The sequence below is a fragment of the Amphiura filiformis genome, chromosome 5 (assembly GCF_039555335.1).
Source record: "Amphiura filiformis chromosome 5, Afil_fr2py, whole genome shotgun sequence".
Classification (NCBI taxonomy): Eukaryota; Metazoa; Echinodermata; class Ophiuroidea; order Amphilepidida; family Amphiuridae; genus Amphiura; species Amphiura filiformis.
In genome coordinates this window covers 50,941,703-50,966,948 of record NC_092632.1, presented here as the reverse complement: position 1 = coordinate 50,966,948, position 25,246 = coordinate 50,941,703, and the positions used below count along the sequence as shown (strand labels likewise).

The 25,246-nt window shown below is 39.6% G+C and overlaps 1 protein-coding gene across 1 annotated transcript in view; it reads right to left on the bottom strand.

Annotated features, from left to right (window-relative positions):
* LOC140153327 (proteasome activator complex subunit 4-like) overlaps positions 1 to 18,565 on the bottom strand; it is a 48,045-nt gene extending 29,480 nt beyond the window's left edge. The window contains 8 exon segments of the mRNA XM_072176054.1: positions 260 to 379; positions 1,877 to 1,951; positions 2,522 to 2,585; positions 3,419 to 3,568; positions 3,968 to 4,012; positions 4,936 to 5,052; positions 5,726 to 5,866; positions 18,280 to 18,565. Coding sequence (XP_072032155.1) covers positions 260 to 379; positions 1,877 to 1,951; positions 2,522 to 2,585; positions 3,419 to 3,568; positions 3,968 to 4,012; positions 4,936 to 5,052; positions 5,726 to 5,866; positions 18,280 to 18,482 — 915 coding nt within the window. The 5' untranslated portion in view covers positions 18,483 to 18,565.
* Between the last annotated feature and the right edge of the window lie 6,681 nt (positions 18,566 to 25,246).

Here is a 25,246-nt window from a genome sequence, read left to right as displayed (position 1 = left end):
GAGTCCTGTATTGAATTTCAACCTTGATACAAGCTCAGCTAAACCGTTGAATTCTGTTCTCTGTAGGAATTGTATATTCTTTCACTAGATTTGACATTACAACAACTTAATTTGTTGAAAAACTTCTTCACCCATCTTTACATAATACTTATTTTTCAGGAGTACAACAAATGCTACCAAAATCAAAATGTATGAGGGCATAGGGTAAAAAATGGTCCCAAGTCTAATAATGTTCAACAAATTAGTGTGAGTAACCTACCAGCATAGAAACTATCCAGACAGATGCAAGCCCAATGTCATACCCTCGACCCATGCGGCCAATCTGAAGCTTCTTGGATCCCACTGGCAAGTTGAAACCTCGCATAAAACGACTGAATATCTAGATAGGCAAACAAAAATAACACTTATTGGACTATTCACTTGCAAACTTAACTATAACGTTTTTGTTTGGCTATCATTAAGCAATTAAGCACACCTGTTGTTAGCTAGTATATTGAAAATGAAATTATCATACATATTGATATGAGCTCACTGCTAAAAAAGGTGAAGGTAAAGGAGACGATCCTGTATAAACAGTGATCGGAGTGCCGATCTCTCTTTTATTGGCGACTGGGCCAGACTCCCTACATGTAATGTTGTTATAGGGGGATTGCTACACCTCCTCCACAGCGAGTCTGTTACCTTCCCAGCATTTAAAGGGCAGGTCTATTGCAAAAACAACATCATATCATCGGCAAGCTAATATTTTAAGGACAATGAAAATGAGAAAATAAGACGTTTAAAATTGATATTCCGCAAAAACCAACTTAAGCGGTGAGTTCCTTCGAACGAGACAGATTTGGCCTAGAAAAAAGGTGACGTCATGAAATGAGATGTGCCCGCTTTGAGAAAAGGGACTATAAACGCTCTCAATGGACAGAACGTATACTGTTGTTGTTCACAGAAAAAACCCTCTAAATTAAGTATTACAAATTTAATGGTTTTAAACATATGGATAAAATCAGCCGCTTTTTTTATATATTAGTAAATTGTGATATTACAATTCATATGTATCTCAATATCATGAGAAATAAATAATTTGAGCTTAGAATTTCATCGTGATCATCTCAGACTAGCATATAAACGTCCACAAACTCATGTATCTGATTTCCCTGTGCGATATCAGTAGGATGAAATATTACAAAGCAAACGCACAGTAACAATACTGTGTGGGCTTTGTTTCCGAAATGAGAACAATAGTCTGCATATTGTTATGCAGCATTGTTATGGTAAATAATAGTACAACTTATTGTTGCTAATGTCAAACTTGTCACACAAGTAAATGAGATCATGATATAGTGTCCGCTTCATTTACTTACGTCATAGCCCGCGGCCTTGAAAATTTATTTCGCTTCAAACGGGGGAAGAACACGTACGAGCCCAAATTTACCGACACAATTTCTCTTTTTTCAGGAGAAATACGCATAAAAAATTTGCAACGAGTGTCAACTTGTAATGTAATAATTATTCTCTTCGAATAGAGATAAACTTGTTTTTGCAATAGACCTGACCTTTAAGAATGCCGGTACCCATTTATACACCTGAGTGGAATGGAGTAATGGAGATAAAGTGCCTTACTCAAGGGCACAAGATGATTGCGTCGCCGGGGCGCGAACTCACAACCTTCCGATTATGAGTCGGAGCCCGATCCGCTCAGCCACCTTACTCTGAGCTCACTGCTACACTAGTTCAAAATTGGTTTTGCATGTGCTCTAAGCTAGACTGTAAATCAACAAATGTTGTCACTTTTGTTTGTTTTCTTTGAATTTTAATGTTGCTTCACACAAAACCAAATAAATCATATATTTGAGTGACATTTTATTGTAATGATACATACCTTTGTAACATATGGAGTCCAATCTATATAACCAATGTTGTCATACGATACTCTTGCAAACAGACCTACAATCGACTGGAAAAAAATTATGATGAATCTAGTGAAATCATTACAAATACACATGGTTACATCAGGTAATGTATATAGAATGATAGACACATCCCAGGCTGTTACTGAAATACACAGGAAGGAGTCAGGAACACAAGCTTGGCTGCTCCTCATTGGGTTGACAATTTTTTTATTTCCATTCCACTGTATACACACAGGTAGGAGCAAGGAATCCCCCTCCCCCCTTACTTGGGAAAGCACCAGGAAGGAGGATACAAGGTTGTCCTGCATCAAGAATTCTAATAAGAGCCCTTGATAATCCCACTGAAACAAAATATGCAACATTATGACATTTTTGGGTACAAATTGGCTAAAAATCATGAGAACTGCATTTTTCAACCCAAATATTTATTCAACTTTTATTTTGATATTATAAAGTTTCCTGCACTAGGTTCTGCACAATTATACCAAAATCCCAAAATGATAAATTTGATAATGTTCCTGGTTTAAGAACTAATAATATACAATAATCAAATAAGCAGTTAAATATACAATGCAAAACATTTGAATTTGTAGGACAATAAGAGAATGTCTTACCCCTTCCCATATAGGGGAATTATGTGTTGAGTCCCATATGCCTAATAATTCATCAAGCCACAACCTAAAAGAAAGTACACGTTATACATAATTAATGCTCAGTAAGAACTGTAATAACTATATCAAAGATTAATACAAGTTTCATAGACAATTCAAATCATAGCTTTTATCACGCCTATAATGAGAACCATCGTGAAGTTACAAATAAAATATTCTGAGCTTGCTTTAACTTGCTATAACTTTATGAGTGCCGATAAGGCCAAAAAATCAACAGTCTATTTTCATTGGCAGGTGTGAAAAGTCTCAATGCACAAAATGTGTGTGTGTTGGGATTTTCTTTTGAGATAGGACCTCAACAGAACAATTCAAGCACACAAACTGCTGTCAGTATACAATGTGTACACCACTGGAAAGATGTGTGTATTTGTTTGGACTCATACATTTTTATCCTTGCTAATTTGAATATCTACATGTAATACTATATTTGTGTACTTGACTAATACAAACCCAAGATGCCTTAAAGCTTATGATACATCAACTTCATGAGATGGACCCCTTATGCAAGTATCTACTACCAACACATGCTGACAGAGAGGAATCAGCACTGGTTTACATTTTGAGAGTGTATACAGTGTCAACACCAAAGTGGGACAGACCGGTAATCTGATTGGCCGATATGCGTCAAAGCATTGGTTGGTGCAGAGCAGCGTTCATGAAGGGAACCCAAAGCTCCATGTATATGTCACTCATTAACAAGGCGCTCGTGTTGATCACAGCAAGAGAGTGTCGTTCTTTTCTGAAAGCCAGTGTAGTACCTACATCAGTTCAGGCACCTTTTATCTTGCATCTGTATCTTTCCATAACACCAAAATAATTAAGGATTATGAGACTGCTTACTTGAAACCTTGATCATGATGCTCTGGTGGGAGTAGTGTTGGCAGGAATAACTCTAGATAACCAATTCCTTTGGACATGGTCTCATCAAACGGACAAAGTAATGGTCTGAATTCATGCAACATCTCCTGAGTGCTCTCTACAGAAAAATATCTGGAATGGGGGAAAAAGACAATTCATATGAAAAAAAAAATACAACCAATTAGAGTAAAAATGCAGTACCACATTTTTTACTTGCAGTACCTTAGCTTCTATTTGAGATATCAGATGCTTAGGCTGTTCAGTATCTACAGCTAGATTTGGGACCCCTCACTTTAGAAAAAGGGCAAAACCTTTTTTCTAGAAAATTTCAAATTTAACTTTAGTTCAAGTTAGACCAAGATATCAAGATGCCCTTTCAGTTCTTTTTAGAAACTGCATATTTGCAGTACATTTGATTTGGTAAATAGGTTCTGTATCATTATGAAATAGGAGTTAGAACACTTTAGAATGGATGTCAATATGAGAACTTTGGAAACATGCAGCTGGTACTTGATACAAACTGTTACTTACACTCTGCTGACCCTGACCAAACTCTTGAGATCCGATTCCAGGGTTCTGTACAAGGAAAAAAGAAAGGATAAATACAAAACAGTAAGAACAAGAGTAGAAATCTTTGAAATCTACATATATAGTGCTTTGTTTTAATGCATAGTATCAAGTGACAAGCTCATTTATTGAATGAGCACACAGGCCTTGGGTGTCACAGAGTTTAAATCATGACCATGACGAACAATAAGAAGAGAGACATTGAACTTGACTATTTTTGGTAAGCAATAGATGATATTGCCTTTGCACACAAGGCCGTAACAAGCCTCGCCTGGTAACATATTTGGTTACATACATGTTGTACATGCTGGTAAGGTAATTCTATTGAATTGTGCCTCCATTGATCAGACTGGCCATTGTTGATGTGTTAACATCCTGCTAATGAGGGTGTGCAAACTAAATTACCATTTGATAACAAATTCATGTTATATAGAAATTAACAATAAAATTTGCATATAAATAAATAAATAAAGATACACCATCTTTTCAGGCATACCTTTTCAAAAGCAACATATATGACACGAATTGATCCGCTCAGACCAGTCAAAAATATTGAGTTACTAACTTTAATAACTTGCTCAGTACCTATGTTTCCTGGTGTTCAATCCCTAAGTCCTTGGCATACATGGTAGAAAACTTACAAACTTTTCCATTTTCTTATGTCTTTTATTGTCTTTTGCATCTTATTTTTGCCTATGCCAATTTCATTATTGCCATGATTTGGTCTGGTTTTATACTCGTAATATGGAAGCAGCTATACTTTTAAGAAATCCTGCATTTTACTGGTTTCCAAAACATTCTCTTGCCTCTGGTGTGCTGGCATCCTCCTATAAAGGGGTGGATAGGCATGGGCAAATAAAAAAAACTGCCTGATTCCCCTATTTTTATCAAAAAAACAATAAACACACAAATAAACAAAAAAGGTCACTCACTGTGGGAACCATTCCAGCCCAAGAGGCTCGTATGGTGAATATAGACATCGTTCTGTTAACTGGTAGAGTGGTTTCCATGGCAACACAAGATCTTCCCTTGACAGGAGGTTCCTCTTCCTGCAATAAGTTAAGAATTCATTATTTACAACTTTGGAAAACATGTGACAAGTTCGAGTTCCAATATTTAACCATAGGGGCAGGACTCAAAATATGTTTTAACAAATGTACCTTGTATTATACCTGTACTATAGCCAAAGTAACAAATTCTCGATCATGAGAGGATATACCTTCTGCGTCAGCGTACTTTTCATAAAATAACATGATCGCGCGACCTGCATGACCGAACCTTGACCTTACCTAGCAACGACTGTGTGATTGGTCAATTCTCAATAAGCTGTGTTTGCGCCGTAAGCGCCGGTATTTGCGTTATACGCCCGACGCAAATACCTGTGCGTACCCAAGTTGGCTCTGGATCGAGAATTTAATATTTTGGCTATAGTAGTTTACTTAACAAAGATCAAAACCTCCACAAATTAAACACTCATGAAATACATGTAGTAGGTTAATGGAGACTTGATTTTTGATCAATGAATTGGACTATTCTTTCCAGAATTGTAAGCAACGATTCAGGTCACTCATGTCAAATCTCAATCCTTCAATACTAGTGACTGGATGCAATCTGATTTCCAGTGAGAGGCCTACAAAAATGTACTCTACTGCATGGATGCTATAAAAAACAAATAAAACTACGTCTCGTATTCTATGTATGCCATATGCATAATTTACTTACTTGAGTAGGATAATCAATGTTTTTGCAAACTTCTCAATCAGTCTAAGCTCCAAATTTGGGATTGTGATCAATTCAAAGTAGAGATTGATGAAGTGAAGGTGATCCTCCTTGGAGAATTTACGTCCATATAGTCTAATGTATCTGAAAACAAAACAAACAAGAATAAACTGTGAAATTGAAGCTTTACGTCTGCTACCTACTTGATGATACTTCCTAATCGGCTTAGGAACTTGGGGAACTTGGGGGGGGGGCGCAGCCCCCTCAATAATTTTGGTGCAGGGCTGAAACACCTTTCAGCCCTAATAACCCTAGGTGAAGCTAAAAAATTGTGATAAATTAGAGGGAAAATGGGTGTTTGTGACTTATATTTTGCCAAATTTTCTGACTCCGAGTGACCCCCCCCCCCCAAGGTGGCCCAACAATTTTTTTTTTCAAGTTTCAGCCCGTCCTATGTTGAAAATCTTCCTAAGCCAATGCTAATGTTACATCTCTCCCACCAATCATGTTCCCTATCATCAATAATCTCAATAAATGGCCAATTAGACCAAGGCTCCATCAAAGGTGTGTCTGACTCTGTGTCACAATTTTCTATTGTTGGAAGAGTAAGGCTGACCCCCCCATCCCCCCCCCCCCACACACACACCCACTCGCGTAGGCAGGAAAACAAGGACCTAATTTTTCACTTGATTTAAAACATACTAACCGAGGACTCATACATCCGTTCTTAATCGCCATACCGTGGACCTCACTCACACACACCAGACCACGTACTATCCAACCGTGGCCCATCCTATACCACCCATAGGTGGGCCCGTTTTAAATGCATTTTTACGTTATTTGCGATGTCTTGGATATATTTAAAACACCGAGGATGTCCACGGTCACCAGGTGTCCTCCTTTGACATGTGTGTCACATAAATTATATGCTGCCATACTCTACCTTGGGTCGACCTTATAAAAATGACCCACCCCCTCCCCCAGATTGCATTGGTATAAATGTTTTACTCAGACCCTTATTTTTCTCTTAACAAGCCTCTAGAAATGTTGGTAATAATCTTTGGAAACAAATAGGTGGAATTCACAGCTTTGATACTTGACTATTTGCCAACAAATTTGGCAGCCATATTGATGACTAGCTAATTTTGATGGTTTAGTTTTAGTATGTAGTAACTATGTAAGCCCTGCAGTCCTCCATGTTGATGACTTGCATTATTATGTTTTGTATCACAAGATCATTCATCATGTTAAGTAATTTTCACTGATGCCATACTTAAATGAACACAGTCATCAAAATCAGCTTGTCATCAATATGGCTGCTACGCTGCTATGTGCTATATCATGTATACCGGGAGGGTGCACCACACCACCAAATCACTCCACATTTTATGTACCAGTAAAAGTTGGTTAAAATAGTCATTTTCTAAAATATTGGCCGTGGGAGCAGGAAAGTTTTGACCACCCCATTTTTTAGAACTTTTTTTAGATAACTTTATTTTGGACACCCTGTATCCTAAATGTATTCTTTAACATCTGCTGAACCATTTTCTAAACACTGTTTGATTGCTCTTTCAATATGTGGAAATAAAACAAAATAAGTGTTAACCAAATGTGAAAAAATGAGATTTCAAAAATTTTTCTCATTTTTGTCCCTATTCACCCCTGCGTCCCTAGATTCACCCCAATCTATGGTGCCATATTTGACCAGTTTAGCTTCAATATGGCAACATTTTTCGCGCGCATAATTTGTAACATTAACTGATTTTGTCGCCAAAAGGTGCCCCCTTAAAATTTGTCTTGCCCCCCCCCCCTGAAAAAGTGCTGGCTACGCCAGTGCTTCTCCGTGTATTTCAATGGACACGTTTAATGGTGCTGCACTCTCTTGACAAATCATTATCAAATCCATAATTACAACTTTGTTTCCAAAGTTTTTGAAAGAAAAGTTAGATAACTAACATCTTGTTTAGAGTATTTAGATAACTAACATCTTGTTTAGTAATAGGGTATATTGCTGATCCATTAAATATCCTTTTCTGGTGCATTGTGGGATAGAAAAGGGAGCAAATTAGCGATCGATTTGCCCCCTTTTCAATCCCACAATGCACCAGAAAAGGATAATTAATGGATCAGCAATATACCCTATGGTGTACACATGTCATGCATGTACATACTATCAGCCCTCGAATTAACCCACGGCACCGACGGCATATTGCCGTGGGTGCCCACCCCCATTGCCGTAATGCCCTCAAAATATGTCCTTTACCGACGGCAGTCACTTGCCGTGCCCCTAAATGAAGTTGCCGTGGGTGCCCTAGCCGGCCAGCCCTGCCCCTTCATTATAAGTACTGGTTAAATCCCCGCAAAATTGTGGAAAATTAAATCGAAAATCTTGAACACGATCGCTATTTTGAGCATCGTAATCCAGCTATCAATCACAGTATACACAATCAAGGATTCTCGAGTACTAATATACTATAGGATAAGCCACTCGTTTGCGCAAATGAAGTCAGTCATTCAGCCTATGCGCCTTCATGTATGTGATGGCCTAGCTGGGCCCGGTACGTGTAGGAGTGTATAACCTGTGGAAGAGATGATGCAATGTTTATGTCATCGTTTCCAAAAAAATTAAATGGCGAAAAACGGCTAACATTTGGTGAATCTTTCCATTACTATCATATCGTGAAAAAAAAAAATAGCTGAGGAGTTAGCTCAATATGCTAGGAAAATATTATAACCGAGGACCCCATGACGAGACTGGCTAAATAAGCTGTATTTTTGCCGGAAAGGGTCCGAATAATTGGCAGTCGATGGGCGCCATCTTGGAAAAATTTGGTGTACTGAAAATGCCCAGCAACTGTCAATCAAATACGAACTTGTCAATTGAATATGGGATAAGTCTGTTCCACCTTAAGATAATACGCACAACGTTGTTGTGCGAACGCATGTAAATTTTAGGCTAATGTGCCTGAGCGCTACCAGGACGTTACTAGGTGTACTGAAAAAGCCTAGCAACTGTCACTCAAACTGCCGATATGTCAATTAAACTGCCGTAAAGTGACTTCACTTTTTATACAGGGTTTGAATACGAGTGTCACGGCCCTGACACAATAGTTTGTTGTGAATTAATATTCATTACCCCTACGTAAGCTTACATATTCAGCCAATCACATCGGCTTTTATACATTATCTGGTTGCTATTCATTTACTCGATTGGTCAGAGAAATACCTTCAACGTACTATCGACCAATCAGAAACGCTGTTAGTAACTAAAGCTTCCTCGACCTCGCGTGTCGTGGGCAAATCAATTGTTCTCTCGATTATCAAACATTGACTTCCCATTGCAAACCGATGGCGATACCCTTCGCATCGTCTTATCATGTACATGTGAGCCCATCTCTAGATATGTTTTGCACGAAATAGTTTTTATCCCGGCGAATTTGATCAATATTATTACCAAAGTTACAGCTTTTTCATCGCTGTTTCGAGTCAGTTTTGCAGCTCAGAACTAGGGATCGCAAAATTAAACTGTTGATTTTTGATTGCTTTTTATTATAAAGCAGGTTTTTTAAGCAATCAGGTTAGTTTTAGTGTCAAGTTGAGAGTCGAATTTTACTTTTTTTGGTGTCGAATTCAGCTGACGGTAATGCATCTATTCGCTTTTGAAAAATTGCCTTGGTGCCCTTCTCAAATTTTCAACAGTTGCCTTGATGCCCTTTTGAAATATTACAAATTGCCGTGCTGCCTTGCCTTTTCAGTGAAAATCCACGGCAATTATCAACTTGCCCTAAAAAAGTTGCCGTGCCCCTTCAGAACCTTAATTCGAGGGCTGCATACTATGCCTCACAGAGAAAAATAGGAAGCTAAGAAAGCAAAGTTTTTAATATACCGGCTACACCCCCTGCCGGACATGCATCGCGCTGCGCACAGTGAACGCAAAAAGTCGTCATACTAAATGTCATGTCACTTTATATTGTCAGGCTGTGACTGTGTTCTTCCGACTTCATCATGTAAAACTACTGAGCATGCTGAGACTGTAGACTAGGCCCTATAGTAAGAATTCCAATTGAATGAACGCAGCTTTCAACAACTGTACTCGATACAACCGCGATCGTATATCGCGTATTTCAAACTACAACGGCAAACGCGAAAGCACGACCTTGGATACAATGCTAACCAATCATGAGTGCGTTGGCATGGTTGGATTCACTGCCACGTTACTCACGCACAGTCGCACACGCTGGCGTACATCGCGCAGTGTACGCAAAAAATCATCACGCTATTGTTGAATGCTGCGTTCATTCAATTGGAATTCTTAGTGTTATGTATCTATCTGTACTAATGTAGTGTAGTTGGTTTCAAAATTAGGTGTAGATCATGTAGATGGTCGTGGTAAAGGTTTACATTTTTCATGTAAAAATTTGCATACAGGTATCAGATCATCAGAAATTGTCATCAGAGTATCACAACAAGCGAATCAAGCCTGCCGATACGTATACTGTTATTACAATACTACTCATGAATATTAATGCAACACACTCACTTCCTGTTAGCAATCGATTGAATGTTTTCTGCATGTCAATGACGTATGGGCAGCATGCTCTCACACAGACGGCACACTTACAAATAAAATTAAGATATTTTGTATTTATTAATTTATTTATTTTAATAAATTTAGACATTTTCTGCATTTATTATTATCAATTTTAATGTTTATTTTTATATCTCTGTGCTTTGTAGGCCTAGGGCCTATTTATATAACTCGTTTATTTATTTTTAATGTTTTATTTATTTATTTTATTTATTTATTTAAAAAAAATCATAGGCCAAGGCTTAAGTGAAATCATGTTGGATAATATTCATAAACTACAATTAAACTCATTTTAGGCCCTATTTATTTATTTATTTATTTATTTAATGTTTATTTATTATATTGCAGTTTATTAACTTTTATTATATTGCAGTTTATTTTCTTTAGTTTAGTTTTGTTTGGTTTTATTCCCTTTTATTCAATTCTATGTTATTCTATTTTTTCAATTTAGTTTACTTTTAAAATTAAATAGTTAAGTATTATTTCAATATTCTTTTTTCAAACTTTTAATTTACTATTTCATTTTATTTCAAATTTTCAAGCTTTGTAGTAACTTGTTACTTGATCACAGTGTGTGGGGGTGAGTGTATGTGAGTGTTAGTCAATAACCATTCAACTCTCTCAGTTGTGCGCATGCGTGGAACCGTGCGGACGTCTTCCAAATTTTGTCTGCAATTTATGCCATCTTTTCCATCTTTTTGGCTGATCAGCGCAAGATATTTCATCAGTCTTGCCGGATTACATATCTGGATAGTTCCTTTCTTGTCTACCTTTGAGTGGAAGTATGCTCGGTGTGTTTTGATCCATAAAACTGCAGCCTGATCCACCAGTCAACTTATTTGTTCGCCAAACCAAGTGCATGCCTGTCGAATTCAACAACCTTCCTAAGTATCGTATTTACCGTAGTCATAGCGATCGTGGACCCACAGGTAGGCCAGTATATTTGCCAGTTTACTCTCAGCAATGCATCCCTTGATGTTACCAATCCTTTGCTGTTACCAATCATCTGTATCCCCGTTGCTGATGCATGATGTTGCTTGCTTGTAATTGCTGCCTGTTCATGTTGCTGTGATGTGTTTTATACAGTGTAAACTGTTGTTGCCATGCCCATGCCTACCTAACCTTACCAATCCTTTGTTACCAATCCTTTGCTACCATTACCAATCCTTTGCTGTTACCAATCATGTCTCCATCCCTGATGTTGATGTATGACGTGTGATATTGCTGTTGTGTGTTACCAAGTTTATAATTTCTGTAAACTGTTGTTGTTATACTGTTACCAATCCTTTGTCACCCACGCACCACACTACCAATCATGTCTCCATCCTCGATTACTGATATTGATGCATTTATGTGTGATTTTGCTTGTGCCTGTTGTTGCTGTAACTAAGACATGTATCTCACAAGTAATAAATAACTGTTTACTTGCTTATGCATGCCATGCTCACCAAATCTTTATCATCATGATATTGAGATTAACGTTTACCCATGCCGCACTACTGCTTGGGTTGCTGATGGGCAATTCCACGGTAACTCGTGCTACACTTTATGGCGTCCTTTTACATACTTTGTGCTCCAGCTTTTAAATTGATTTGATTGGAATCTGTATTTTTGTATTTTAATACCCAACATTCAAGGCTAGATCCTCATATTATTGCTAATTCAGGATATCAACTTTTGTATGTATGGGACAGCTGTAAAAATCGGTAACTCGTTCTACGATCAGAGGACATGCTTAAAAATAACTCATTTTTATTTTGATGGTGTGCTAAAACAAAAAACACTAAAGCCTTATTGATTATATGATAAGTAATTGCTATAATAAGGTTTGTTTTGGTATACCTTAAAAAGTTGTGCCCCTCATAGTTTTACATTGACTGGCAAAAACATGGTAACTCGTACTACGGTAACTCGTGCTACAGTTTGTCCGGTCATATATAAAATGGTATTGTTCATCTAAATGTCAATTTTTTTTTTTTAACAATTCCTCAACAACTGGTGTAATGATCAAATTACTCAATCTATGTACAAATAACCCCCCAAATAACCCATCTATGTACAAATAACACTATTCAGTGTATGTACCAGCATACAATGTACCACACACATTACATACAAACATCCCAGCCTTACATACACCTTGCTTGATCCTGTTTGGATATTTTATTCTAGGGCTTAAATTTAAACAGTTAAATTGAACAGTCAACAATTGATAAAACTTTTACTTCCATGTTATTTGACTCTAAATTCCCTCACAAAACTTTTAATGTTCATGGTTATTTGCTCTGTAAGTTTTTTAAAAATTGCTTTCTGAGTTATAGAATGTTTGGTTATCTTTTGGTTGAGACCATTTCCTGCTGGGTGCAAATACTCTAGTTTGCCCGATTTCAATCACTTCACTAAGCTGGAAAATGAGCCTCATTACACTCAACAACAAACCAATTTCCAATACAAATCTCAGAACCATACAAATCTCAGTATCAACAATGTCACTGTGGCTGTTAATCTCAGAATTTCCAGTATCTATTTTGTTTGTTTGTTTGATTTCTTCTTTTGCCTCGGTTACTCATTCAGTGGATGTTTTAAGGTATCCTCTGTTCTTCCATGAGGCCCATATTAATTGATTGGTTCTTAGGCTAGATCCTAGGGGGTGGAGGGCTAAAAATTTTGGTTGCATCATTTTGACCAGGTATTGATAGTGGGATATATGCTAAATAGCATGTTTTTTTAGAGAGACTGTACAATGTTAAGTCTTTGAGCTTAAAAAAAAAGGACTTTATTGGTGTGTGCAAAAATTTGGTATAAATAAATTTACACTATTTTGGCACATGATCGGGGTGGAAACTGGCTCCTTGAATCTTATCTATCTTTGCCTTCCATATTTTTACTTTAATTTTCCTGCGACAGGAGGTCACTTTTCTCTTTAATTTTTGGCCCCCACACATGTGTGGTTGCCTGGTTGTTTGTTTGTTTCTTTCTTTGTTTGGCTGTCCGGGGAGAAGCAAATTCATTAATCCACTGTACAGCTCCAACACAATAACTACAAACTTGGTACCGGTATGGTGATAGAATAATGGTGGCTTGATGTGCTGTGTAGTTTTGTGTTATGTTATTTGCATATTTATGAATATTAATGAGCTTATTTACAAATTTTGCCTACATTTTCATTAATCCACTTTGCAGCATTATAAACACAATAACCAATCAACTTCAAACTTGGTTTGGTTGGATATGGTGGCCCGATGTGCTGTATAATTTTGTGTCATGTTATTTGCATATTTATGAATATTAATGAGCTTATTTGCATATTGCATATTATTTTTATTTACAAACCTTTGTTATTTACACACTTTTGTGTGTGTGTGTGTATGGGCACCTTAATTACGAACTGCATAATTCTAGTTTGTCATGGGGCAGGCTGCCCCTTTCCCCCACACTGGCTACACTGCTGCTAGAAAGCTGTTACCAATATCATGGTCACATATAAATGCATATTCATGTAGTTGGGAGATCCTCTATTGCTGCCAAGTGGTAGATTTTGCATTACCTTTGCTGGTACAGGGGAAGTGGGCTATGGTAACTTCGTGCTACATCGGTAACTTCGTGCTACTGGTAACTCGTGCTACAGTTTTAAATGGGTCATTATTATGTGATGGATAGTGTTTTGTATATTAATTTCTTATTTTTACTCAAGGCACTACTAGTAGAAGGAAAATAATAAGTGGCATCAATTAAATTGCCAACATTTTGAAAATATATTAAAAAATGCATCTTTCGGTAACTCGTGCTACGCCATATTTAGTGCTATAAAAACGCAATAAAAAAAAAAAAATAGTTACCAATACCATGGTCACATATAAATGCATATTCATGTAGTTGGCAGATCCTCTATTGCTGCCAAGTGGTAGATTTTGCATTACCTTTGCTGGTACCGGGGGAAGTGGGCTATGGTAACTCGTGCTACATCGGTAACTTGTGCTACTGGTAACTCGTGCTACAGTTTTTAATGGGTCATTATTATGTGATGGATAGTGTTTTGTATATTAATTTCTTATTTTTACTCAAGGCACTACTAGTAGAAGGAAAATAATAAGTGGCATCAATTACATTGCCAACATTTTGAAAATACATAAAAAATGCATCTTTCGGTAACTCGTACTACGCCATATTTAGTGCTATGAAAACTAATGAAAGAAAAAAAAATTAGTGGGGATTATTTAAAATGTGTTGGATGTTTCTTGAAGACCATATTTCAGAGATATAAAATGTATCAAATTTAAAAGAAAAGGCCCATGTTTAATAAAATAGGCCCACTTGGAAAATATCTAAGTTGAACAGGAGTTTTTCACTTAAAATACACTCTCCAAAGAAACTTAAAAAAACCACCCAAAATGTTAGAAAAATGCCGAAAAAAGTTTATAACTTGAACCTTACATCTGTTTGGAATAATATAAAAGTTAAAAGAAATATATATTGGCAATTTCATTTTTTTGAGTCATGTCCACTTTTGCTTGGAATTGCCCTGATACAGTTGAGTGGAGATGTGGAAACCAACCCAGGACCCAGACCCCCAAAATATCCTTGTGGGGAATGCAGTAAGGCCTGCACTGATTACAAGGGAGCAAAGGCTAGTATTTTATGTGAATCTTGCAACGCATGGTATCACGCTGACTGTGTTAACATTGGCGCCCCCATGCTATCCATTTTGGGAAGATCTAACATCCCCTGGGAGTGTTGCAATTGTGGCCTATCAAATCCTTCATCCAACTTGTTCGACTCAACTATTCTGGGTAGTGATATATCCATTACCTCAAGTAGGAGTTCAACTAGCTCGTGCCCACCAGGATCACCACTCGCCTCATCTTCTCCATCAAAACAACAACACCCAGTAGCCAGTGCTGCCAACTTACGCACCCTGGTGATCAACTTCCAGAGCATATTAGCCAAGAGGGAAGTGTTTTGGAGCCTGTTGGAATCTACCAAGCCGGACGTCGTCATGGGCTGTGAAACATGGCTGAAACCGGGCGTGGCGCAAGGTGAAATTTTTCCACCTGGTTATAGTGTATACAGAAAGGACAGGAAGGATGGTTATGGAGGAGCGTTACTGGGCATTACCAACAGCCTTAATAGTCATCAGGTATCAATTGACGCTGATGCAGACATTGTTGCAGCCAAAGTAAGGAATGGAAACAACGACATCATCCTAGGTGCAGTCTACCGCCCTACTAATAATGATCAGCAGTACTTGGACAACTTGAATCAGGCCATCAAAGACTTGTGTACCTCCAACCCAAGCGCACCTGTCTGGATCGGCGGCGATATGAACTTACCGGATATTGATTGGGATACTGAACAGATTATCTCCCACCAGTACAGAAAGGCAATCAACAAGTCGTACCTACTAACACTTGCCAGTGTAGGTTTGGAGCAGATTGTCAATTTCCCCACTAGGGAGATAATACCTTGGACTTGATCGCAACAAACCGACCATCTTTAGTGAAGCAATGTGTTGGCATGCCAGGCCTGAGTGACCATGACGTCGTATTCTTGGAAATGAGTGCACGTGCCTACAGGAAGAAACCTCCACGGCGTAAGATCTTGCTCTGGAAACAAGCTGACCTGGAGAGTATTCGCACAGACGCCAAGGCATGGTCTGACGACTTTGTGGAGAAATACACCACATCAACTCCAGTTGAGACCCTTGCTACATCAATACAGGAAGCCTTAGGTAGTCTAGTTGACAGTCATGTACCATCCAAGACCAGCTCATCAAGATACAGCCAATGCTGGTTTGACACAACCACCAAGCGCATGTGTCGTAAGAAAGCCAGGGCTTTTAAGAAGGCCAGGCATACCAACAAGGCAAGAGACTGGCGCCGGAAACATAACATCAAGAAACAAACTCAACAGACCTGTCGCCAGACTTACAATCAGTACTTGTCAGACATCATTGACAGTGATCCTGATGGCAACAAGAAACTGGGTGCTTTGGTCAAGTCCAAACGCTGTGACCAAATGGGTGTTGCACCGCTAAAGGAAGGCAACATCCTTCATTGTGATCCAAAACAAAAGGCTAACATCTTAAACAGACAGTTCTCCTCAGTCTTCACTGTTGATAGTGACTCGTCTCTGCCTGATTTGGGACCAAGCCCACATCCTACCATGAATGACATCAATGTAAGCTGTGCAGGAGTAACCAAACTTCTTCAAAATCTCAAACCACACAAGGCAGCAGGTCCTGACGGCATTCCTGTGAGACTACTGAAAGAAACAGCAGAGGAAATCTCCCCTGCTATCACCATGCTCTTCCAAGCGACACTGAATCAGGGCACCATCCCATCGTGTTGGAAGAAAGCTCTTGTTGTGCCTATTTTTAAGAAGGGCTCCAGATCATCTGCCTCTAACTATAGACCAATATCTCTGACAGCAGTCCTCTCCAAGCTATGCGAGCATATTGTACACTGCTCTGTTCTACACCATCTCATAGACCAGGGGATTCTCACAGATGCACAACATGGTTTCAGGAAGCGTAGGTCTTGTGACACGCAGCTCTTACTCACCATCAATAACCTTGCCAGGGGTCTTGAGCAGAAGCAACAAATTGATCTCATCTTATTGGACTTCGCCAAGGCCTTTGACAAGGTGTCGCACCAAAGGCTTCTTCTGAAAGCAGAATTCTATGGACTGCGTGGCCACACTTTGGAATGGATCAAGAACTTCCTCCAAGACCGCACTCAGCAAGTCATGATAGATGGCCAGCGCAGCTCAGAAGCCAAAGTCACTTCAGGAGTTCCACAGGGTAGCGTGCTCGGCCCACTTCTCTTCTTGATCTACATTAACGATCTCCCTGCTAGCATCTCCAGTTCTACCCCAAGGCTCTTCGCAGACGATTGCGCCCTATACCGCAAATTACATCTGCTCAGGACTGCGTAAGTCTTCAGAAGGACCTTGACTCGCTTCAGGAATGGGAGAGATTGTGGCTGATGGAGTTTCATCCTTCCAAATGTCAAGTTGTTAGCATTACCAACAAGAGGAAACCCATCATTGGCTCGTACATCATCCATAACCACACACTGGAAGAAGTGACCTCTGCAAAATACCTGGGAGTACACATTGACTCCAAGTTGTCCTTCAACACCCATGTGGACACAGTGGTTAAGAAAGCAAACTCCACCAACGCATTCCTGTGTCGTGAACTTCCGTCAATGCAGTCGCAAGATCAAGAAGTCAACATTTACCACCTACGTGCGGCCAATTGTGGAATATGCTGCAACAGCATGGGATCCACACACTCGCCGAAATGCTGACAAGATCGAGATGGTGCAACGAAGAGGTGCCCGGTTCGTCACTGGTATCTACGACCAAACCAGCAGCGCCACCGCCATGCTCAAAGATCTGCAGTGGCCCACTTTGGAGAGCAGACGCACCCAAAGCCGACTCGCAATGATGTACCGGATCCGCTACAACCTTGTTGACATCAACTGGCGTGATCACCTAACCGAGTCATCAACTAGGACCAGAGGGCACGGATCCCGATTCACCTTGCCGCACTGCAGCACTCAGGTATATGCCTCATCCTTCTTCCCCCGCACATGTAGAGATTGGAACAACCTGGCATTCGATCCTGCTCACCTGGCTTCCCTCAACGCATTCAAGACTGCGTTGCTGGGGCCAACCACCTAGCCTGCACCAGAGGACCAGGACTTTTTACTTGCACTTGTATATATTTGCACCAAGATAAGGATGCGTCACAACTTGTTCCACGCATGTCATGCATGTGCGCTTCCGCAGTGCGATTATCTTCATCCAGATGAAGCAGCACTTTACCGGAAGAAGAAGAAGAAGTGCAAAGTGATTGTGGTGAGAAAAGCCAGGTCATTGTTTATTAATATTCATGAGAAGTGTTATAATAACAATAGACGTATCGGCAGGCTTGATTCGCTTGTAGTATTTGTAAACATAAACTTACGTGCTAAGTCTGGTAGTCCAATGGAAAACACCTGGGCGAAGTTCTCGCAGCTGGACAGCTCGACTGAGGTTACCCTTCACTTCAGCTAAAAACTTATTCGATTCATCATCTAATTGATCAGTGTAGGGTAACAGTTTGTTGTATATAATCTCTTGTTGCGGTTTGAAGCCCAGCACCTCGATCCGCCCATCCGTTTCTTCCATTTTCGCCTATTTAAATGACGTGTTTTGCTCAAATTGCACGGTCATCAGCTTTCCGCTACTTCGCCATATTGTCATTGACTTCTGTTATGTATAATTTTGGAAACGGTAAATCCCATACGTTATGATAGACTGATTGAAGTCTTTGGGTTTTTGGTTGTTGGGGCCACTCAATTTTAGAGAGATAAAAGTCATACCCGATGACCCCCTTTTTTTTAATGGAGTGTTCAGTGGGGGGGCTGGCAAAAGGGGGGGGCAAAAAGTTTTGGATCTTAAAAGAGGGGGACCAAAAAGTTTTAGGTGGTAGGAAAGGGGGGGGGGCAAAAAAGTTTTCTTCTTCAAAACCCAAAATTTTCGAGACCCTCTATAGGCCTATATCACTTTTAACATAGGCAAGTTTGGGTTTTCAGTGCTTTTGTTTGAAAAAATGATGACACTTATAATGTACACATATCTAGTAATTAATATAACATTAAAGATGATCAGCAACATGCAACATCTCGGTTGGTCTAAGAAATACTGGCACTTTTGATCATAGAATTTTATATCCCTTCAAAGTAGGCTACAAATATGATTATGTAGGCTATAGGCCTACCAATCTGATCAAAATACAACGAAATCAAGAAAATATTGCAAATAAATTGGATTTCTTTGCACGTAAACTGCACACTTCAGTTTACTATTTCATTGCAAAATTATTTTGTAAGCTTTTGTACATGATAGGCCCATGGGTAGATTTACCATAGGGCAGAGTGGGCACAGGCCCAGGTACCACGGTCTTTGTGGGCCAAAACTGATAGGCCTACCTGTGTACATTTGCGTGACCAAATTAATTTGACCATTTTAGCTTTTTGCATAAATTAGTTCCAATTTTAACAATATTTGACCATTCAAGCTTCAATATGGCCAAATCTTTTGCGCGATTCGCGCGCATTTGGACTATCATCATATCCACGGATCCAAATTAGGGGTGGTGCAATAATTATGTGTACCCCCGGGGTGGTGAATTCTCAAAATGGTCTGCCAAAAATCGCTTGCCCCCCCTTTGGCCGTGCCATAAAATTTTTGCCCCCCCTTTTAATGTGACAAAAAACCTTTGCCCCCCCCTTTTGACGTGCCAAAAATCTTTGCCCTTACACATGCAAGATTTTGGGGAACCCGAATTTAAAACCTTAAATTGTCTTATCATATAATGCGAGCGCACCGAGCATGAAATTTTGCATATTTGAACGTGTTCCTACCGTTTTCATACGCCTTTTTAGGGCGTAATATAAAATGGTACCCAAAATATCTGTGCCAAAAATTGCTTGCCCCCCTTTTGACCTGCCAAATATCGCTTGACCCCCCCTTTTGACCTGCCAAAAATGCTTGCCCCCCCTTTTGGCCTGCCAAAAATCTTTGCCCCCCCTATAATTCACCACCCCGGGGGTACACATAATTATTGCACCACCCCTTATCCCTGTAAAATCAGATAAACACCCTGATTTAGGACAAATCTAAATTAAGCATAAAATGAAAATTTCCTTGTGCTCGTATTTCATGCGCAATTGTCCCACTGGGAATGTCGGGGGGGGGGGGGATGTTTCAAACATTTGCCTGACATGTGACCCAGATACCACACCACTGGAAACAACACTAGTATTAAGTATGATTGTTATACGATAATGGGGGGGTTAAAAAGTTTTGTCTGTCAAAAGAGGGGGGTCAAAAAGTTAAGCGGTCCATCTAGGCTAGGGGGTCAAAAAGTTTTCGAGCGAAATATTTGAGGAAGACCAGCCCCCCCGGCTACCAAAGTATTAATGAACACTCCCTAAGTGCGGCTACCAATGACCCCCATATTTCAGGTGCGGCTACCCCTTTTTCTTCTAGAATTGTATCATCAAAATGCCACAAAATAATATGGGGCATAGCTACAGAATACCCACCACACCATGGGCACAGCCCCGAGCTGCTTCGAAGGGAATAGCCCCCTCAATTTGATATTTTCTTGTATTTTGACAAATAATCCCCCTATAGTCACATCATAATTTCTTTTACATTTTGGTTCTTGGACAAATGTCTTCAACGAAGCGCCATCTATCTAGTAGTTGGACAAATAATCCCCCTACAGTCACGACATGGCTTTTTGGATTCTGGTATTTGGACAAATAATTTCAGACAGAGAGGGCGTGTTGGTTGAAAACAGCCCGAGAGTGTTGGTCGGCGTAGACGCAGTTGAAAATTCAATGTCTTCAACGAAGCGCCACCTATTTAGTAGTTGGACAAATAACCCCCTACAGTCACGTCTTAATGTCTTGGATTCTGGTAATTGGACAAATAACCGAACACACTTGTACACAGAGAGGGCAATTTAGCCAAAAGGTATTATTCGGCGTAGACGCAGTTCAAAACTCATTATTTGAGTACGTCCAAGGTTCCGCACCATGGGCCATTAACCAAGTGCGTCCATGTCCAAATAGGATATGCACGCAATTCTTGGTTTTATGTTGGCGCAGTCGGCGCAGACGTAGTTCTGAATTCGATAGAGGGCTTATATAGGTCTTGGTTTTATGTTGGCGCAGTCGGCGTAGACGTAGTTCTGAATTCGATATGGGGCTTTGAAAACAGCATGCTTCTTAACAGGACATAGACACACTTGCGTGTAGGTTTTGACCTCGCCGCAGTCGATGTGGACATAGTTGAGAATTCGCAGTGTATCGTAATTAATGGACACACTTGCGTGTAGGTATAGACCTCATAGTTGAGAACTCGCAGTGTTCCTTTAATACCGTAAACACAATGCACGACTAAACACAATGTATGAGGGAATGCCTCGTTCTAACAAGAAAGCCCGACTGCGCGTTGGGACGAGAGACCTTATTTTTTGTAGTATATTTAGAATCAATCGTATCAACTTTTTACTTGAGTTGTAAAAACCATAAAAAGAGTCTCAATCAGTCTCATTAATTTGTATCTATTTTGCTGTTTGTTGGTATAAGAAAATGTGTAATAGCGCAATGCATCGCAACAACACCAAAGTCATATAATTTGGATTCTATTATTTTTTAGAATTCAGTTTATTCCAAAGCCATAAATTCGCGGGAGAATTTTCCCAATTTTAACGTGATAAAATGGACTTTACAATCCATACCCGATGACCCCCCCTTTTTTTTTAGTTGCGGCTACCCAATGAACCCCTTTCTTTGGTTGCGGCTACCCATAACCCCCTTTTTTCTATAATAGCATCATTAAAATGCAACTACAAAATGCCGAAACTGTCCAATTGTGCTTCATTTTTTTAAAATTATGCTAAAAGTTTCAAAATTTTGTTACATTTTTTCACAATTAGCTACAATTTTCTACCCGATGACCCTTTCTTTAAATCTTATACTCGATGACCCCCTTTTTTATTTTGTACCCAATGACCCCCTTAGTTTTAAAAATAACGCTTTGTACCCGATAGGCCCCTACTTCGCGACTCCGCTAGGCACATACCCGTCACTTCCAAAGTTGAGTGCCCCCCCCCCCCCAGGTCCAAGTTGGATATGGTATACAAATGTGACTCAAAGACAGAGATATACACAATTATTGTTTAATTCTTGATGGTTTATTGATAGTAATAACAAAATATACTTACAAAATTGGATGCAAATATAAGTGAGATGATTACAGTCATACAGTTATAACTAGATCTGGGAACAGATCTGAACCTAGCCGGGCGTTCCGGGCCGGAAATGCTAATCTTTGACCTTTGATCAGTCATCTCACACCATTAATGGTGCACCACTGTAGCATGTAAGGGCTTTATCCGTCTTCCATAGGCTGAGATACAGCTACTTTTCCGTAATTTTAAACAATTTTTGCAAATTTGACGTTTTGACCTCCTTAATGACCTTTGACCCCAATATAAAAAAACCTCATACATACCGCGAAAATGCATTGTTACAGTTTAAATTAAAAATCTACTATGCTTAGTTATGGAGATAAAAATTCTTGAAGTTATTCAGCTTAAAACCGGAAATGACGTCTAAATGACCTTTGACCAAAAAATAAAAATACCGTGCACACATCGGGTAACACTAATGCATATATGAAGTTTATGCAACTCTGGTCTGGTTACGTTTTGAGATAAAAAAAAATGAACATATTTAATGATTTTTGGTTTTTGACCGGAAGCGACCCCTTAATGACCTTTGACCCCAAAACTGTAGACACCCCAAAGACCCTGGTTGGTAGCAATGCATGTGTGCTAATGACAATACTCTGCTATGTAATTTGTAAAAACAGTGATTTTTGAATATTTTTAGCTTTCAGACCGGAAATGACCCCTTAATGACCTTTGACCCAAATTCTGTGAATAACTTATAGGCACCGACCAAAGTCAAGTCACATGACCTAAGCATGTCACCATCACATGTTATTTGTGGAAGAAGAAGCATTTTAGAGTAAAAATCGCATTTTTGCCATTGTGAGCAGGTCAAAGGTCAAATGGAGTTCAATGTCATGTCACATGTGGGGACATGGTCAGTGGTGCTTGTGACCAAGTATGGTCAAAATCGGTCAAAGTATAACAGAGCTAGGGCGAAACGTGGCAAGTCACGCATGTGTTGCCAGAAGAAGAAGAAAGATCCGATAGGATCACAAGACCTAGCCGGATCCCGGCTAGGTAACAAGATTAGAATGTACACGAATTTGTTTGCCAGAAAGGTGTACAATAGAGTTGATAATGGTAATCATGGCAATGTGTATCATTCATGTTAACTGTGTTATCTTTTGAAAATATGCAAGCTTCATAAGCATGTAATTGAAGATTCCGCATGTTTTGAAGGTGATAAAGATACTTGATAATTTTGGCTATGGAGCACAGGCCCAAAACGGGGTGGCTGTATTGCACGTCCCACGGCTGGTACCAGAGGATGATTTAAGCACTTCCCAGCAAGTCTTGCGGTTAGCATAGCTGTGGGGGTGAACATGACACCACTGCCAGCCCACTGCATACACACGTACACGTGCATGGTTAAATTTGAATTTGGACAGATATATTTACAATAAAAACACCTTCACAAAGTTGGTCGATTTCCATAGTTACCAACTTCCACTAACTATAACATTCATTGACTTCAAGAAAGCCTTTGATTCAATCAACAGGAGATGATGTTTTCTGTTTTGCGGCACTATGGTATCCCAGAGAGCATCGTAAAGGCAATACGTGTACTGTATACTAATTCGCAAAGTGCCGTATTGGTAGATGGCAACATCTCGGATCCCTTCCTAGTGACTACTGGAGTATTGCAGGGGGATGTTCTAGCCCCATTCCTATTCATTGTTCTCATTGACTATCTGATGACAATGGCTACCGAGGGGAATAACAGCGGTGTTGAAACACAAACACACCCGCGTCGCTCCAGGCGTTATCCTGCCAAGGTTTTGAACGACTTGGATTTCGCTGATGATATTGCCTTGCTTGAATCTTCCATCCCGCGGGCACAGGCACAGCTGACCAGAACAGCGGCTGCAGCAGAAAGCCTGGGTCTCATCATCAGTGTTCCCAAAACTGAGTACATGACCATCAACTGCAATCCTCAGCCACCACTCCAAGTATACGGAGAACCCATCAAGTATGTCACTGATTTTAAATATCTTGGTTCCATGATGGGCTCTAGCACTAGTGACCTCTCCCGACGGAAGGCGCTTGCTTGGTATGCATTTTGGAGACTGGAGCATCTGTGGAGAAGTCCAACAATCACTGTTGCAACAAAAGTCAAGTTGTTTAACACCACTTGTGTTACAGTATTGCTCTATGGCTGTGAGTCCTGGGTAATATCTACTGATATGGAAAATAAGATCAACGCTTTTGGCACATCATGTTACAGGATAATGCTGAACATCAAGCGCACCGACCATGTTAGTAATGAAAGGGTCTATACCATCACCAACACTGTGCCTCTTATCAACTCTGTCAGATCACGACAACTACGATTCCTGGGACATATCCTGAGGATGCAGGAAAATGAACCATGCAGAACATATGCTCTCTACACCCCATTACATGGTAAAAGAAGACCTGGAAGGCAAAGAACATCCTACTTGTCTTATGTGCAAAAACTGTTGGGGGATTTCGACAACTTTCTACTGCCAGATGCCATTGCCACTTTGGCTTCAGATCGTAGTACATGGAGAAACTTTGTAGTCGACTGCTTCGCAGCCGAATGAAATGAAAAAAAAATGGTAATCATGGAAATAAAATGTTTTACGTTTTTATAACATTTAAAAAAGGTAGCAAAATTGCAATGGCTTTATACGCCGCAAATGAAATTTAGGGTATGAAAAAACAGCCGCGTGTTACCTGTTTAGGGTATCGTTTTAACAAGGGTAGTTTAGGGTGCTTTTCAAAAGTTGATTATCGCGGATGGTGTACAGGCCACAATGGGGAGTGACTTCCCCGGGGAGAGGCATGTTTCTGGTTTCAGGCTTTCTGTTTCTCAACCCTCGATGTTGGTTTTATCATGGACGTACTAAATCTTATTTAGTACGTCCATGGTTTTATCCACAACTTCCAAAACGTATTAACCCTGCATAGGGGCCTATGCCCTGGCCGGCAATTACAGTCGAAATTTCACGCAGCCTGATTTCACGGTTTCAAGCAAGTCTAGTGCTTTATAAATCGTCCCCAAAGAAGTTCCTGTAGGTCATGTGAGGTCATAGGTTAACACGAAATTTTCATAATGTAAATAAATGAAATTTTCATGACTTTTTCAATGCAATTTTTCTTGGAATAAAAATACTAT